This window comes from Dipodomys ordii, unplaced genomic scaffold (genome assembly GCF_000151885.1).
Source record: "Dipodomys ordii isolate 6190 unplaced genomic scaffold, Dord_2.0 Scaffold43, whole genome shotgun sequence".
Taxonomy (NCBI): Eukaryota; Metazoa; Chordata; class Mammalia; order Rodentia; family Heteromyidae; genus Dipodomys; species Dipodomys ordii.
This window is the reverse complement of record NW_012267259.1, coordinates 8188348-8206477: the sequence shown is the minus strand read 5'-3', so window position 1 is coordinate 8206477 and position 18130 is coordinate 8188348. Positions and strand designations below refer to the sequence as shown.

The window sequence follows — 18130 nt, the reverse complement described above, 5'->3', positions numbered from 1 at the left end:
CCAAGCATCAGTGGCTCTCACGCCTGTAATCCTAGCTACTCAGGAGGCTGAGATCAGAGGACTGCAGTTCAAAGCCAGCCCTGGCAGAGAAGTTACTTAGACTCTTATCTCCAATTAACTACCAAAAAGTCAGACATGGCACTGTAGCTCAAAGTAGTAGAGCAATTAGCCTTGAGCACAAAAACTGAGGGGGAATGCCCAGGCCCTGAGTTCAGTCCCCAGAACTAGCACCACCCCCCCCCAAAAAAAAAGTTTGGGCCATAAAGATAACTGGAGGATGATAAAAAAAATTACTGAAAGTGGCAACATGTGGGCACACATAAATCACTTGGAAAACACACAGTAGGAAAAACATTCAGCTTAAGAGCCAAGGGCCTAGATGAGTGAGCCCTCCTTCCCCAAATCCCTGGGAGCGTGGGGCGGGGGATGACAGTTATGGTCTTGGCATCGCTGAGCCAATGTGGGACTTGTAGTGAGGATTGTTGACACAGCTCCCAGCCACACAGAGCTGAAGGCCTGGAGGAGACAAATGTCAACACCCAGGCTCAGGAAGTGCCATGCAGAAAGCCGCATAGGCGGGGGACAAAGGCCAGGGTCTGTGCGGCAAACACTGGCAATGGGGACTCACAAACAGAACAGAAGTTGGCTGTGCACAGAGGAAGAAGGGAAGGGTCACGTGCCCACCAGAGAGCAGAGGAGGAAGTGTGTGGTCTCCAAGGACCCACAGGGCTGAGTGCGGTTGCTCAGAGAAGCTCAAGACAAGAGGCTGGGGATGGCTTCAGGGTTGACGTGAACCCATAACAGAGGCAGAATGAATTCTGTGCGTACAGACAGGGACAAAGAAGGCAGACAGGAACCCCATGGAAGAAATCCTCAACACTGACAAACCAACATGGAGACAACTTCCAGGTTGTGGGTGCTGGGACAGACAGAACGTTCCAGAGAAAGAACAGTATCAAAGATTTTGACACTGCAAGCTAGGAAACTGTAGAAGGACAAAGGATCCCAAATGACACATCCCTGAGAGTGGTTCAAATCTCACGTGGAAAACAAGATGGCTTGGCTGTATAGTTAACGAGCGTCCATGATGTTTCCTGACACCACTGTGGGGAAATACACTGTGTCCATTGTGGTCGTCAGGACTAGCTCTGTAAAGTCTGAAATCACTTCAACTAAGTCAAGGTCCCTGATCTCTGAATAAACTGAGCAGGGTCACTCCAGGAAAGAGAACCTTCTCATATGATGTTCTCAGGACGAAGTTCTCTGACTTGAGAAAAAACCAGGATACACTTGGAAGATTCACCAATTTTGAAATGGCACCTAGCAATTTCCAAAGCGGAACCAATTGCTCATCCAAATGCCTCTTTATTTCCCTGCGTGTGACCTTATTTTGAGCATCTTCAAGTAACAGGGACGTAAAACAATGCACATCACATCTTCCAAAGCACACACCTAGGAACGGACCTGCAACAAGAGAGGCAAAAAGCAAAACTGGGCCTTGAAAGTGCCAAAGGCCATTCTCCTGAGGAAGGAGACAGGCCAGGCTTATTTTTATCAGCTGTGTTGATATTGTACAGTAGGAATGCCGGTCCTTTTAATAATTTACTGAGGAGTTACACATTGCAGATTCTTTATTAAACATTATCAGTATTGAGGTCGCAAAGTCTAAGAAATATTCAGGAAGGAAAGCAGGCAAGATTTGCAACACACTAAACTAAGTTATGTATCTACATCAGCCGGTCTGCGTATCAGTGCAATTTCGTTTGTTAGTCATGTGTTTTATTCACAGAGCAGTGAGGATAAATTTCTCTCAGACCAAAACATTTTTACAGTTGCATTCATTTGGAGACCTTAAAATTCACCATGCATATCCAAGAGCTTCATAAGCTATATTTTGAATGTCCTGCCTTGAAAGTGAAAAGAAAAAGAATAAGTAAAAAGTTATAGCAAGCTGGGTACTGGTGGCCCCTGCCTGTCGTCCTGTCTACTCAGATGGCTGAGATCTCTTAAGGATCCCAGTTTGAAGTCAGCTCAGCAGCAAATCCATGAGGCTATCTCCAATGAACCAGCAAAAACAAAACAAAACAAACAAAAAAACAGAAGTGAAAGTGTAGTTTAAGTTATAGTGCATTGGTCTTGAGCAAAAGAAGCCAAGCTAGAGCACCCTGTCCCTGGGTGTTCCAATAGGGACAAAGAAGAGAAAAAGCCAAGAATCCCATTCCCCTGGCCCAAAGCCAATACTCGTAGACTGTTTTGGGGGGCTTTATCGGGGGGAGAAGGGTCATACTAAAGTCCAAGTCAGAGTTCCAGTGATATTTTACCAGAATGGATTTGGGATAGTCCATGTTTAAAGGAAGGCGTGACATCTAGCTGTAATGGTGCACGCCCACTTTCAGTGATGCGCATGCATGGCCAGCACAGTCCCATGCGTGCACAGTGGGGATGGGTGGAGAGCAGCCTAGCTGTGGACACCACTAACCAAGAGGGACTGCACCTTTGGGGAGAGGGTAGCGTTGGCACCTGTAATCACACCACAGAACCCATTCTTGCAGTACTTCCTGTGCCTGTTCCTGAAGGCTTGGATGTTAGTTCAAGATCTAAAAGTAGCTACTTTCCTCCTTGCTCTACATTCAGAAGTGACTCCACTTCAGACCCATCTCGGATCGGCAGCCCTCCCCTTCCTTATACCTTAGCCTCTTCTACACAGAAACAATACCCTATAATTAAAAGCAAGAGTCAAGGCAGAGGACAGCATAGGGACATGGGCTGTGGGCAGGGAGAAAGGCGGGGAGGGGGGGAATGGGGGAGCAGAGCACAGGCTCACAGGCTCACCACCTCACCACCCCAGAATTGTCCTGCAAGTCAGGCCCTCTGATACCCTGACCTAGCTCCTCCAGTGCTATTTCATTTCATTTCATTTGGCTCCTCTCTGACCAGTTTAGCAAACTTTATCAAGTACCTGCTAAGTGGCTTTTTCATGATCACTGCAGAAGTGTAGACAGAAGAAGGCAAAAGTCCTGTGATTTTTCCTTCCTCTATCTGTTAAAACATCTGGGGATGGGGAGTGTCAAGGGCTACTTTGTAAACCCCAAATATCCATGCATCAGGAAGCAAGAAAGGCTGGTGGTCAGGACTCCAAACAAAGAATGTTCTCTAATACCCTAAGGAACAACCCTCCCTCCCCCACCGCACCCCCAGAACCCTACAATTCATTCGGAAATCTTGAGATCCCTTAGATATTCTGCTTTCTCAATTAGCCATGTGCACACTGGACTCAGCCTTTTCTCCCTGACTCAAGATCATTGGAAAGATGGATTCTTGTGGCACTGATTGGAAAGTAGCAGGCCTAGAGGTCTAAGACAGACTGGCGACAAGCCAGCCTCTGTATACAGTCATATATTTAAAGACCAGGAAGTAAGCATGAAATGTAAGCCGTTGCTCTGGAGATAGAAAAGGTCTTTTGTACATTTGGAAGGAGAAAGTCTATTTTTACATGATTTGGATATCTGGTGATAGGCTGGGCAATTAGATCAACACACCTGGCTTGGGTTCTCTGGGGCTCTCCATCAGTGGTCATTTGGACAATTTGATGCAGGGATTTTGAGACAAACACTTTTGGGGCCAGAGGCCATTCGTGTGAGTGATGCTGTGATGCAAAGCAATGCCACAGGCAGCAAGGTTGCTAAAGAAGGCCCCAAGAGAAAAGGGAAGGCCTGAGGATCAAAGACACAGCCTCTGCACAGCGTCAGGTACCTGTGACGCAGGAAGAAGTCGGGTTTTTCTTTTGTTGTTGATGGTGGTGGTGATGGTGGTGATGGTGGTGGTGGTGGTGGTATGTGTGTATATGCACACACACCAGTACTGGAGCTTGAATTCAGGGACTCATGTTCTTGCTTGGCTTTTTTATCTCCAGGATGGTGCTCTACCACTTGAGTCATACCTCCACTTCCAATTTTTTGCTGGTTAACTGCAGCTAAGAGTCTCATAGATTTTTCTTCCCAGGCTGACATCAAACCAGGATCCTCAGATCTCAGCCTCCTGAGTAGCAAGGACTACAGGAATGTGCCACCAGCACCTGTCTGAGAAGCCAGTTTTAACTGCTAAACACAAAATCAAATACAGGCCCATGCGCAGATGGACAGACATAGCACTGGAATATGCGAGGAGGTATAGGATACTTGGGAACCTAAAGGGTTTAGTCCTACCTATGTGGAAATCCAGCACACCCCTCTAGTCGTCCATACAGACACCAGCCCATGTGCCTAGATCACTAATATTTGCCAAAAATCTGGAAATATGGAGTGTGTGTGTGTGTGTGTGTGTGTGTGTGCGCACGCACGCGCACGCGCCCCGATACTAGGGCTCGAACTCGGGGCCAGCCTACTCACTATCCTTTAGCAATTTTGCTCCAGGTTGGTGCTCTACCGCCTGAGCCACAGCTCCATTTCCAGTTTTTTGGAGGTTAATAAGTCTAACAGACTTTACTGTCAGAGCTAGCTTCGAACCAGGATCTTCAGAGCTCAGCTTCTTGATTAGCTAGGATTACAAGCATGAGCCACCAGTGCCCAGCTTAGATTTTTTTTAATGTCAAATCGCCCCCCCCAAATGTTGGCTCAGGTTTTTAATTAATTAATTTATTTATTTATTATGAGTATCTAGTCATAATCTTAAATGCTCCACACATCTGTGGGTTCCACCTGGTCCACAGGAGCCACCAGTCTGCACTGTGGCCCACAAGGCTGTGCATATGCAGGGCAGAGAGGATTCCAGGGACTCACCGACTCCATGTTTCAGGAGATTTACTTTGTATGATGTTTTGGAAAGAACAGCCAAAATCATCATCAGAATGATGGGAAAAGTAAATTCACATTCTAAGTCTGCATGTATAGAATGCCAACATATATCTATCACCATTTTACCAATTGCTTGCTGGCCATAGGAGGGAAATCATGTCATCTGACTTTAGAAAAATCAGAATGTCACCATGCTACCCACTACACCAGGGACCCATCTCAGTTCTGCGCCCAGCACCTGAGTACTGTGCCCACCACCCATTCCTGCACACACATGCGCGCATGTGCAGCACACATACATACATACACACATCTAACCTGAACTCAATATAACATCAAAAGGAGGAAAAGACCTACTCTAAATTAAGGGAGTCTAACTGACCTACCAATTAAGTGCAATACATAACTCTAGGGTGAAGTTTAACAGACTGGCTGGAAGGCCATTTTAGAGACAACTGGAGAAATTCAGATAATGGACAAGGTAACAGTGTCCATTATGCAATTACTTTCCATTTTATGAAATGGGCACTGTGGTTACCCAGTAGTAAGTTCCTGTTTTGTGCAGCTGTGGGCTGCAGTATTCAGGAGCTAAATGTCATGATGTCTTTAATTCACTTTTGAATACTGGGGAGCTGAGGGGTAGGGAGATGAAGCTCAAGAGGGAAATGTTAACAACTTAAACCAAGATAAAGGAGAGCAAAGTGAGCTGGTCCCATTTTCTGACATTAAGGTTTCAAGACTCTCAATCACCAGGAGACAGGAAGAGCTTGTACCACGTCCTCTGCAAGCCTGCAGCTCATGTGGGTTTTAAATGTTCAAACCTCTAGCTGCCAAAAGGAAAGATGATAACAAGGCAAAAGCAGGTCCCGTGAAACAGGTATCTTGCTCCTTTTTGTACTTGGGAAAGCAAGGAACTGTGGAGTTGGTGTCTTAGCTCTCACTGTTAAATATCCAAGAACAGCTTCCTAGCTTCAAGTTCACCTTAGTAACCTCAAATGAAGGCTCTGCTCACAACCAAGGAGGAAAAGCTGGCAGAGCTAGGTACAAAACTGGAACTGAAGTGACCTTATTCTGTTCCTGCTTCTTACACCAATGACTACAGGTTAAAGGCCTGGTGATACAAACTAACAAAGAACACAGTCTGAAACCTATAAAGACATCCTATGCCTAAAAGAGAAACTTTCAGGTCTTGCTTAGCAAAGTACAGATATTTTAAATCTAATAGTTAATGAATTTACCCTCAATTCAAAAACCACTAGTCAACTGCCATCAGTGACAATGACTAATTCTTTAAATCTGCTAACTTATACCAAACTGTCCATCTGAGTTGTAGAAGAAAGCTAATGGTCCAAGATGGCCGGAGAAGTGTTAACCTATCACTGAAAGAGCATGGCACCAGAAGTCACATAAATCCAGACTAACAGGTCCCCTACCCCCTCATCTGCCTTGGGCTAAGGACAATGTATTGATTATTCTGTCACCTAGCAAATGGAGACGATTATTCCCTCTTTGCGTGTGTGTGTGTGTGTGTGTGTGTGTGTGTGCGCGCGCGCACGTGTGTGCACACATGCACATACATGCATGTGCTTCTGTGCTTATGTGTACAGGCACACATGCCTGTACTAGGACTTGAACTCAGGGCCTGAGCACTGTCGTTTCGCCTTTTCAACTCAAGGCCAGTGCTCTACCACTTGAGCCACAGCTCCACTTCTGGCTTTTTGCTGGTCAATTGGACATAAGAATCCCATGGACTTTCCTGCCTGGACTGACTTCTAACTGTAATCCTTAGATCTCAGCCTCCTGAATAGCCAGGATTACAGGCGTGAGCCACCAGTGTCCAGCTAATTATTGTCTCTTCCTAAAACATGGACAAAACTGATGGAGCTGTATGCAGTGCCATGCACACCTGACGTTAACCTGGGATTCCAGGACTCGCTTATCCAAACTGCACACTTCACTGTGGCCAAACAGCAGGATTCATCCCTGCCCTATCAAAAAATACACACGAGTGGGGGATGGGGGGGGGAGGATGGGATGAGAAGGGAAACAAAGGAGGAGGCTACAATGCTTGATAAGAAATATACTCATTACCTTGCTCATGTAATGGTAACCCCTCTGTACAGTGTTTAAAAAAAAAAAACACACACACATGAGGCCTCCTGGTAAAAGCTTGTAATTGCATATGATTGTGTTCTAGATGCTTTTGTAGCCTGATTCTTGTAACTGCTTTGATTCTGACAGGCAGCTGGCTGCCCAATGCCTGACTCTTGACCTCCCTTTCCCGGGCAGGATAATGGCCAAGATGACTCACCAGGCTTGTGTACACCCTCATCTGTGGCTGACGTTCTTGGCTCTGCCCTGTCTCCTAATGCTTGGTGTTGGGCCTGGCCCTTCCATTCTCAGCCCAGTGTGGCCTTATTCACCCACATGGATGTCTCTGAGATGACCACAAGTACTTCTGTAGCAAGTTTGCATCCATCTGCCATCCCCAACTGCCCAAGATTCTGTTCTCTGATGCCATCCCCGCACTTGCTTCCCTTGACCTCCTCTCTCCCCACTCACAGTTCTGCAAGCGCTGGCAGGTATCCTTCACTGGTCTGTGTAGAAACTCTGTAAGATGCTGGAGACTGCCGGGCTCTGGTGGCTCATGCATGTAACCTGAACTACTCAGGAGGCTGAGACCTGAGGATCATGGTTCAAAGCTGGCCCAGGTAGGAAAGTTTGTGAGATTCCTACCTCCCATTAACCACCAGAAAACTGGAATTGGTGCTGTGGCTCAAAGTGGTACAGTGCTAACCCAGCAAAAGAGCTCAGGGACAGCGCCCAGGCCGTAAATTCAAGCCCCAGGACTAACAAAAACAAAACAAAACGATGCTGGGGGACAAAGCAGGGTGAGCCCATGGAGCCCTCAGGCAAAGGGACTTTAAAGGGGCCTCCGCCAGCACACCACAATCATTCTGCACCCCATGACATGACGTCATTATCCACCACGGTCTCCAAGGCCTCCAACTCTGCCAAGATGAGGGGCTGGAGGAGGGAGCAGAGCTACGGCCCCATCATCCTCATCAGCCGGAGGCCAGGGCCAGGTGTGTGACACTGGAACTGGCTCCTGGGAGATGCCAGGTAAGATGTGAACAGATTCCAGGCAGAGCAAAGAGCCTCAACCATGGAGTGTGAGTTTTTGCTGAAGAAACTGGGAAAGGAGGGATGGAGGAGACAGAGCAGTATTTCATTAACTACTTCTAGAGGACCCACGGGGTGCTGTACTAGGCGCCAAAAGATAAAGAATAATACAATCTAGCCCTAGCCGTCAGATGCTGACTGTCCAGTGCAGGAGACAGAAAAGATTCTAAGTACAAAGCAAGCAGAGTCACTGAGAGATCTACGCCTAGCATAGGAGTGACCTGCAGGAGCCCGTGAGTGGTGGATGAAGCCTGCGAGATGGAGGAGATGAGGCCCAGCAGAGCCTTGCAGGCCGAGCCAGGGCACCAACCATGTCTGCATGGGCTGGGATGCATCTCAATAGAGTAAAGAACAAAGATCATCCTATCCCCCGCCCCCCTTAGGCTCAGCATTGTTCTAAAAATCACATAGTCTTCCAAACCCAACACACACACCACACACACCACACAGAACAGATCACAAAGACTGAGGCTTCTGATCTACAGTAACCACATCTCTGATTGCCTCACGTGTCCTGACTGTCGGATCTAAGGCAGTGCTTTCTTCCAGATCAAAGTGCCCTGGTATGAGTGAGAACCCGGCGCCTGCCCGCTCGCCACCTCTGGGTATGGTGGACAGGGAAGCGTCTGTCTGCCTCGGCTGCCCTCCGTGCATGCCACCGCAACCATGCTCAGTGGGGCCACTACAGCTCAGCTGGCCAATTTGCTCAGAGCAAAGGGTCCTTCACTCCGCTTTGACTGGGCTTTGGAGAGAAGATGGAAAACCATCAGAATCCTCCAGGCTGGATGGGGGCCAGGCCTCTCAAGGGGTGACGGAAACTCTACAAGAGGGAGACTGGCGGCCACGGGTCCCCCACAAGCTCCAGTCCTCAAGAGTCTCGGGCAACTTCCCCCACCCCCTCAACAGAGCGAGGGGGGATGAAGGCCCCATTTGTACCACCAGACAGCCACATTCTACTCCACCAAGACTCTGACCTGCTACACCTCCCCTGTCTCTGGCCAAGGGTGCAAAGCCATCACCCCCAAATACTACAGATCTCCACAGCTCTGCCCACACAAAGGCCACCTTGTAACATGGACCTTCTGCCTCCTTCCCATCTGCCCACAGCCGGGATCCCCACAACCCCTTTGAGCTTTGCCCTGACAGGGAATCCCCAAGGCATCCAAACCACCAGACCTCCTACTGCAGATTGTACACAGCAAGGGAATCCGCTTTCTAGGAACAAGATATACTTCCCTGTCTTCCTAAGTTAGGATTTTTTTTTTTTAATCCAGAAAGGTGCAGTCATCCTTGCGCGTCTGTGGAGGACGAGTTCCAAAACACCCACACATCCAAATCTGCAGGTGTTCCTGTCCCCTGTGCCACGTGCTCTAGTATTTGTATGAAACCACACATGTCCACATAACTCATTGCTAGAGGGCTAGGGAGCCTAACGCAATATAAATGATGTCCAAACTGTTGTTACACTGTGTGGTCTAGAAAATATAATGAGAGAGGCACAGATGAAGGGGCGGGGGAAGGGGGGGATGAAGGAGGGGAGGGAAAGAGAGACTATGTGTGTTGACAAACAGTACTCAGGCTTGAACCCAAGGCCTTTCACTATCCCACAGCCTTTCTGGCTCAACACTGGTACTCTACCACTTGAGCCATGCCCCAGACCTAGCTTTTTGCTGGTTAATTGGAGGTAAGAGTCTCCTGGACTTTCCTACCAGGGCTTGTTTAGAACTGTGATCCTCACATGTCAGCTTCCCGAGTAGCTAGGATTATATAGGTGTAAGCACTAGAACCTGGAGGCAATCTTTCATCCAAATACTTTTGACCTAAGGTTGCTCAATCCAGAACCTATGGATTCGAGGGATCTTAAATGTACTAAAATGACCATAGTCATATTCCCAAGCTGTATTTCCTACCCAAAAGAGAAACCTACCCAGACCTTAATTTCTTCATGTGATGGCCCACCCCAAGGCAAATTGCCCAGTTAGTCATAAAGGCTTTAGACTCCCTCGGCAAATACAGCCCTGGCCAGCGTATACCAATTGGACACAGAAGCAACCACTGCAGGCGGCCCTTGGATGTGGCTTAAGAAGTCTCCAGGGGTCACGAGTTCTATCACAATCTAAAAAGTATGGAAGCCCACAGAACAAACATACCTGGCTCCAAAGATGTCCTTCTTAGCGAGATCAATCCCAGAAACAACTTTTACTCTGAGGATGCGGGATTCCCCCTGCCGAAGAGAAAAACACAAGGTTAGATCCCAATCTTCAATAGACTGCTCTCGCTCTCTCTCACCTCACCCAATATTAATATCTATGACTGCTTCTCCATGAGTGTCTGGATTTAGATCAAGCCAAACACAGGCAATCCCTCCTTACAACAAGCACTACTATAGCTCTACAATGTTAAGAGATAGAAACGGAAGCATCCAAGTTAATTAAACCCAAGCTTGACTCAAACGAGGTCATTAACATCAATTACTCTTCACATTGGAGGATCATTTCCCAGCTGTACCTGAACACAGCCATGAACTCTCATGGAACTCTCCAGGCACGTTCAAGAACAACCAACTTCCATAAATACTATAAAAATAAGGACTCCTTTGATATTTGTGTATTTGTAAGTATGTCCAGAAATAGAAAGGAATAAATATCTTATGAAGTAAAACAGTTCCTCAAAATCAGATTGCTTTTTGAAATGTGACATCAGTTAGAAAAATAATGCCTTAGTTCTAATAAAATGAATCACTCTGAACAGTAAAACCACCCCACATCAAAAAGTCATTCATTCATTCATTCTAGTATGTCCTAAGCAGCAACTATGCCCTGGCCACTGAGCTTGATCTTGAAAATATAAACATGAATCGACTGCAAATGACCTAAGGATCAGTAGCATCATGACAAAAGGCATGGTCTGGGAAACACAAATATGTAAAATAATAACCTGGTGCCAATAGCATACACAAAAAAAAAAATCTAAGGGACAGCGCCAGTGCCCAGGCCTTAAGTCCCAGTGCCAGCACATACATATATACACACATACATGCACACATGCATACAAACATACATACCCACACAAATAAATAGAAAAAAGACTCCTCACTTTGTGCTTATGATTTACCCTCCTCTAATCACAGGCTGGGAGTGTGGCTCAGTAGTGGCATGCTTGTTTAGTCCTGAGTTTGGTCTCCAAGAATGGCAGAGAGGGAAGGAAGTGAGCAAGGCAGGGATGGAGAGAGGGAGTGCAGAACTCTTTCTTTCTATGGGACGGTCCACAGGCAGAGGCTCTTTTCTGTTACTCCGTGAGCTTCTGCTGCATACCCTGCAACGCCCTCCATGCGCTGCTTGGCTCAAAGGATGCCACAGGGAAAGTATTTTCCACAGACAGACCAAGTATGGCGATGCTTCTGCAGAGTTCTTTGCACACCTAAGGGGAGCTCATAGCTGACAAGTACCTATGGCATACAAACTGGCACCACTGGCCTTCCTGGCAAAGGAGAGTGCAGACACAACTTGAAAGGGGAATAGCATCATCCAGAAGAAATGGATGATGAGAATCTGTCAGGAAAAGAAGGGGACTCACTCAAATATGGAAGCCAGCGATTCTTCTGAATGCTGCCACACAGGGCGGGCAGATGGATGTCTGCTGGGAGTGGTCCAAAGGATGAATAAATCCTGAGAGTTACTAAGGCAGCAGGGAAGGAACTAACCCTGGAAGGAGGAGCACAGTAACCTGTGTTCACGCTGTGCCCCTCCCTCTGCATTGCTCTGAGGATGTGACTGAGGTAACCATACACCACAGAGAAGAAGCCCATGGGCGGGGGGGGGGGGGGGGGGGAGGATAGGGGGAGGGAGGGAAAGGACTCTGCTTAACTATTTCTTGGAACTTTTGGGAATCCTGGGTACAGTCCATACTTTTGAAGGCTTGATGGTAGGTTCTATCAAATCTTAACTGGTTCAAAGGAACAGGATAAATGCAGCTAACACACCTGGGAGGCCTGGGTTTGTATTCACGCTGGATGACAGTGTGACAAGGACAGACCTACTTCCCAAGCAGGCAAAAGAAAAAAAAGATCAAGCAACAGTTGTTTAAAAAAAATAAGGAAAATAAAGGAATAACTAGACTTTTCTAAAGGAAAGCTGTTTGTTGATTCAATCTGCTCTGTGATCTAAGGACATGGTGATACAGATGATGCACCCGTCCCTTACCAGCCAGCCTACCCTGCGGTGTTCTGGCGAACATAGCCCACAAGGCTCCTCACACAGCAAATGCAGGCCGGCAGGCTTTCTCAAGGGCAATTGCAACACTGCTTTCTTTCTTTCTTTTCTTTCTTTCTTCTTTCTTTCTTTCTTTCTTTCTTTCTTTCTTTCTTTCTTTCTTTCTTCCTTCCTTCCTTTCTTTCTTGTTAATGCTGGTCCATGGGCTTGAACTCAGGGCCTAGGCACTGTTCCTGAGCTTTTGTACTCAAGGCTAGAGACCTACCACTTGAGCCAGAGCTCCACTTCTGGCTTTTGGGTGGTTAATTGGAGATAAGAGTCTCACAGACTTTCCTTCCCAAGCTGGTTTGAACCTCAATCCTCAAGACCTCAGCCTCCTGAGTAGCTAGGGTTACATGTGAGCCACAGGCACTTGTCACTATTTTTCTTTCAACAAACTTAAGAAATCAATCCTTTAAAAAAAAAAAAAAGCACCAATAAGAGAAAAACACAAGAAACTTATCCAAAAGGATGGTCACCAAAGCACATTTCAACTAAAAAAGAAAAATCTAAAGACTTCTCTATAGTAGACAGTTAATTCCGTAAACAAGTGCTAAAACAGACTCATTACAAATGGGTGAGAGTCAGCAATGGCATTCCTCAACCCCCCAGGTATTTAGTGAGTGCTATCATGTGCCACAACTAGTATTTGGGGAGAGAGATATAAAACAAGACAGCTCCTGCTTCACAGAACCCATTATCTAATCGGCAGAAAGACAGAATGGAAAGATAGGACACAAACAAACGAGGCAATTTGGGACAGTGGTAACTGCTTTGGAGCTAATATGACAGCGAAGTGAAATCAACTCAGCAGAGAAAGAGGTAGACAATGTGTGAGGATGGAGAAAAGACATTTGAAACCCAGATCTGAGGAACAACAGAGATCAGGTAGGGTGCAACACAGGGAGGGGCCAGAGAGGTGAGCCTGCAGTGAGGTCAGAGCCAAGGAAGGCAGACATTATTCTAACTACTTCTGGTGCAGCGCTGGAAAGTTTCCAGCATGGGGATGACAGGATGTGACTTAAGATTTTAGAAGATCCACTGTGGCTATTGTGAAGAATAGGCTTTAGGGAAAGGACAACTTCAAGAAGAACAGTGAGGTAAAGTGCATGACACACATGCGTGCACACGCACGTGCACACACACACACACACACACGCTGCGCCTTCAGCAAGGTAGAGGTGGAAAAATAACAGTTATACAAATGAAGTAATTTCAAAACAGTGAGCTTGATTTACAAAAGGAAAAGGAAACTATTCATGCTGTTTCACTTTCCATCTGCACATACTGGGCTAAACTACATTTCCCAATCTTCCTTGCAGTTAGGGGGTAGTCATGTGATAAAGTTTTGGCCAATGAAAAATGGACAGAAAGAATGAAGAGCTCTTGCATTGGCTCCTAAGTCCACCTCATCAGACATCCTCAGTTCCTCTCAACAGCCTTGTGCTAAATCACACACACTCCACAACCTGCTGAGCCCCCTCATCATGAGTTGGCAACAGACTTCTGTTTAGTTCCGCTGAAAACCAAAGTCTGAAACTGCGGTAAGCCTACCCACATACACAGTATCAGTTTGTTTCTTTAAACTGTCAATAATACATCTGCAAAAGGTAAAAATGGAAAAGGAAAGAACGATATTAAATGATTACCATATCTGACGGATGATTTTTGTTTGCTTATCTGCCTTTTTTTGCCTTTTGTGAAACATTTTTCATTTAAAAACTAGACTTTGGAGCTGGGGAGTGTAGTTCAAAACTGGAGTACCTGCGCTAAGTCCCATCCCCAAAAGGAGGGTCAACTTTTATAAGAATTTCAGGGAATGTGTAAGAAAAAATAAAAAAATTGAATCACCAATAATGGCACCATCTAGGCTCGCTATATTTTAAAAATAAGCCTACTTCTCTCATGAACAAAAAAAAAAACTGTTATCATTTTGTTTTGCTTTTTTTCAGCAACCCACAAAGAGGTAGAGCTATTTAGAAGATACGAAGGAGTCCTCTTATATAATATACTGGTGACAGCTGGAAAATGGGGCAAAAAGAGGGCCTCTATTAAGCACTTACTGTTTAACAGAAGTGAATTCCACTCTCCAAAGCTCAAGCAAAGCCTATAAAAATACTTTTTACACATGCATAGGAAATTTCTTATCTTTGTTTCCTCAAAATGGCAAGCTTGCATACAGATAAGCAGCCGGGGTCATTCAACAGGGCAACACGTGACACGGGTGTGCCTAATTTATTGCATGCAATGAGCCCCAGGCAGAACAACTGTAACTTTCTGAGACATTTTATTACTTTCGTAAAATCTATGTATGGTATTTTGATCTCTGTTAATGACTCTAGTCAAATCAAATATTTAACCACAGTGGCTTGGCTTAGATCATGAAAACAGTATCCACACACCGACTGTACAAAGCAGAAAAGGAAAGGCAGAGAAAGGGCCAAATACAATGTCGGGTGTCTCCTCCTGTTATCAACCTGTTGTTCTGCATGATTATCAGGTAGCACATGCTGTGCACCTCAGCTTTTTCTAATGCTTCCATCAAGACAAAGAGCAAGTGTCAAACCACACACCACACAGTGGCCTATACACCATATACACACTGACAAGCAAGGTGTCTGCTTAGAAACAGGCAGAATACTGGAGACTCATCTGAAAGACCAATGGAATCCTGAGTCTCATCTGTATGATAGGTGGATGGAATTCCAGCAGTCCTTCGCCCCAGTCAATGTCTAAGTGGTTACTAGACTGCCATGCCTATTCACAAAGTTTCGGAATACATCGTCCATCAAACTGTCTCTGAGCTGGGCACTGACGGTTCATGCCTAGAATGGTAGTTATTCAGGAAGCTGAAATCCAAGGATCTCATTTCAAAGCCAGGTCAGGAAGGAAAAGTCCCTGAAACTTTTATCTCCAACTAACCATCAAAAAACAAATGGAAGTGGAGGTATGGCTCAAGTGGTAGAGCACCAGCCTTGAGTGGTGGGGGAGGGGGGAAAGAATCCCTGAGTTAAGCCCCTGGTTTGAGCATGGTACATGTACAAGCATGTGTACACGCACACACACACTATCTCCATGGTAGAGATATTTTGTGTTCTAACTCAAAACTTACCACATTAACCAAGCACAGGTAGCTCACACCTGAATCCTAGCTACACCGGAGAGTCTGAGATCACAGTTCCACACCCTGAGACTCTTATCTCCAATTAACCACCAAAAAGCTGACAGTGGAGTTGTGGCTAAGTGCTAGCCTTGCACAAAAGCTCAAACACAGTGTCCAGGCCGACTCCAAGCCCTCAACTGGTACATACACATACACACACACACATACAACCTCACCATACTAAAATTTGCCTTCCCTTCCAAGACCCTCGCCTATGACAGCATCTTACCTTTTATCTTTATCTATAGTGGGAGCTACTTTTCCCCAAAGAAGGTGATAGGTATAGGTTGGGAAATCATGTTCTTCCTCTACAGGGAGTCCCTGTGACCCAGCCTCACGCCCACCAGCTGTCTGTGTGGTCAAAGAAGTCCTTGAAGTCAAGGAAGTCAGGAGCCGCAATATCTTGGTCATTGCCTCCTAAATTAATTTATGTATTTACCTTTCCTACTCTATAACCTATAACCTAGCTACAACCTATAACCTTTGCAGGCTCATAACTGGACTACAAGAGACAATATTTTTTTGGAGGGAGGAGTGATAGTAGGAGAAAAACAAAGGAGTGGACAACGTGTTTGACAAGAAGTATACTCATTACCTTCCTTATGTAACTGTAACCCCGCTATAAAGCACCCTTATAGCAAACTAAAATATAATAAAAAAGAGACAGTATTATTGGACCACTGAAATATGTAAGATGACACATATGTCACTTTAGTCGCTTTAAAAAAAATAAACTAAGGGTGGGGATATAGGTCAGTGGCAAAGCGCTCCTCTAACAAGTGCAACGTCCTGAGTTGGATCCCCAGTACCAAAAAAGACAATAAAAAAATTAAAAAGAAGAATCTAATTGCAGGAATTGCACCTGCTCCGCATTAAGTGTCATTAATCTCCCTACTCCGACCTGTCATCACACCAGCCCTGAGATGGCGTCTTGTTCCATATGTTTTTAAGACTAAGACTATACTTTTGTAGAACAGTTTTAGGTTCACGGCGAAAGTGGAAGGCATGGCTTTCTTACCATAGCATTTGCCATACTCACACTCACACACACACACACACACACAAACACACACACACAGAGGCGTGCACACTGGACCCCTCCACTAGCCAGGCCCCGCTCTAGTGGTACATGTACTGGCCTTGCTGGACATGCGTGGGCATTTGGGTACCACACAGTCTGCCCTTTACAACCCAGGAGTCACCCTGATGCTGTGTATTCTGTGATTCTATACGAGCATTCTATACAACGCCTTGCATCTGTGTCTAAAGGATGTCGCTGTCCCGCATATCTTCTGTCCTGCCTCTTCACCCCTCTCCCAGCCACATGAAAAAAGCAAAAGCCTCTGTCACTGCCCTAGCCGCTCCCCATCTCACACACAGTCCTGTCATCTCATTCTCATTATAGCTTGTCCCCCTCACTTCCTGTCCCCCTCGAAACCTTTCCCACTCTTCACTTTCTCAGTGGCTTCCCCAAACCTCTCTGGGGGCCTCCACTATGACCGTCCATTATGCATCAAAAAGGCCCTTGGTGATTCCCGTGACCAAGGCATGGTGTCAGCAAACAGGAATACCAAGCTGGACGAAGTACATCACTGCCCCGTGGCGTTCATAGTCACCAGGGAAGGGACCTGTGCACTGGCAACGTTCTTACAGGTGTGGGATAGAGGCAGAACATAAGAACAAAAGTATGGAAAATAAGAGTAGTGCAACACCAAGACTACACCTGGGGCCCTAGCTCCATCCCCCAAACAACAGCCCCTGTCAGGAACCGGTCCAGCAGAGCGCTGCGTTCACTGTCAGCCCAACATGGACCACACAGTCACATTGCAGTCCTACAGCATTTTAGTCAAGCACGAGTAGTAGGGATGGCTTTAGGGCCTATAAATTTGCAGGAACATAGGGTTCAGTACAGCTGAAAATGTCTCAACTTTTATTGTATCACATATTCTATCCTATGTGGGGAAGGGTAAAACAAGGGGAAAAGGAAAAGGGATGTCACCGGGGAAGGGCCCTTGATGGGGACAATGGGGCCTGGCCTGACTCCTTTCTCTCTTTCTTTTACTTTGAAAAGGTAAACAGAAAGTTCTATTGGACTATGAGGCACTAAGGGTACCAACTCAGTAAGAGGCCACAGCTGGAATCTGAGCAAGCTTTTATGAAAGCGGGAGAGGAGGAAGAGAAAGGAGGGAAGAGAAAGTCCCTTACACTCAACTACAGAACAGTTGCCCTGGGACTGGCTCTCTCGGAATGAGCTGGGGGTCATTGTACCAGCTGTTCTAGAATCCATCCTTCTCACACAGATGAAAGATCACCACTGGGTAGCTATAAATGAAGAACTATAAAGGGTAATAGCTCAACTACCATGAGGCCTAGGACAGCCTTCCTTCATGGAGACACTGTAGAAATCACTGTACAGATACACGAAGCGCGGTGAGGGGATACTGGAAGCTTTCTGCCGGCCCCCACTTTGCAGTGTTCACAGAGAGAGCATGCAAGAAGCAAGAGCACGGGAAAAATGCCAACCAAGGCCCTTGGTCTCTTTAGAAGAACATTCTAGAATATATAATTGTGAAGGAAAAGTAGTCTTTTTCTGTCCAATTTAAGTGCTTGTCTTGTATATTGATTTTTTTGGTATTGATAGTTCCTGGAATTATTTGCTTTTTGGCTATTATGTGCACTGCATGTGACCAGCTAGCCAAGTAAGGAAGATAGATCTTCATCACAGGAGTTAGAAGAATAAA

The 18130-nt window shown here is 46.0% G+C and overlaps 1 protein-coding gene across 3 annotated transcripts in view; it reads right to left on the bottom strand.

Moving 5' to 3' along the window:
* The window catches only part of Nedd4l (neural precursor cell expressed, developmentally down-regulated 4-like, E3 ubiquitin protein ligase), a 299659-nt gene that overhangs the window by 195026 nt on the left and 86503 nt on the right, over window positions 1-18130 (bottom strand). For all 3 annotated transcript variants that reach the window (XM_013018975.1, XM_013018974.1, XM_013018977.1), the window contains exon 2: window positions 10127-10200. In XM_013018975.1, coding sequence (XP_012874429.1) covers window positions 10127-10200 — 74 coding nt within the window. The remainder of the gene's footprint in view (window positions 1-10126; window positions 10201-18130) is intronic.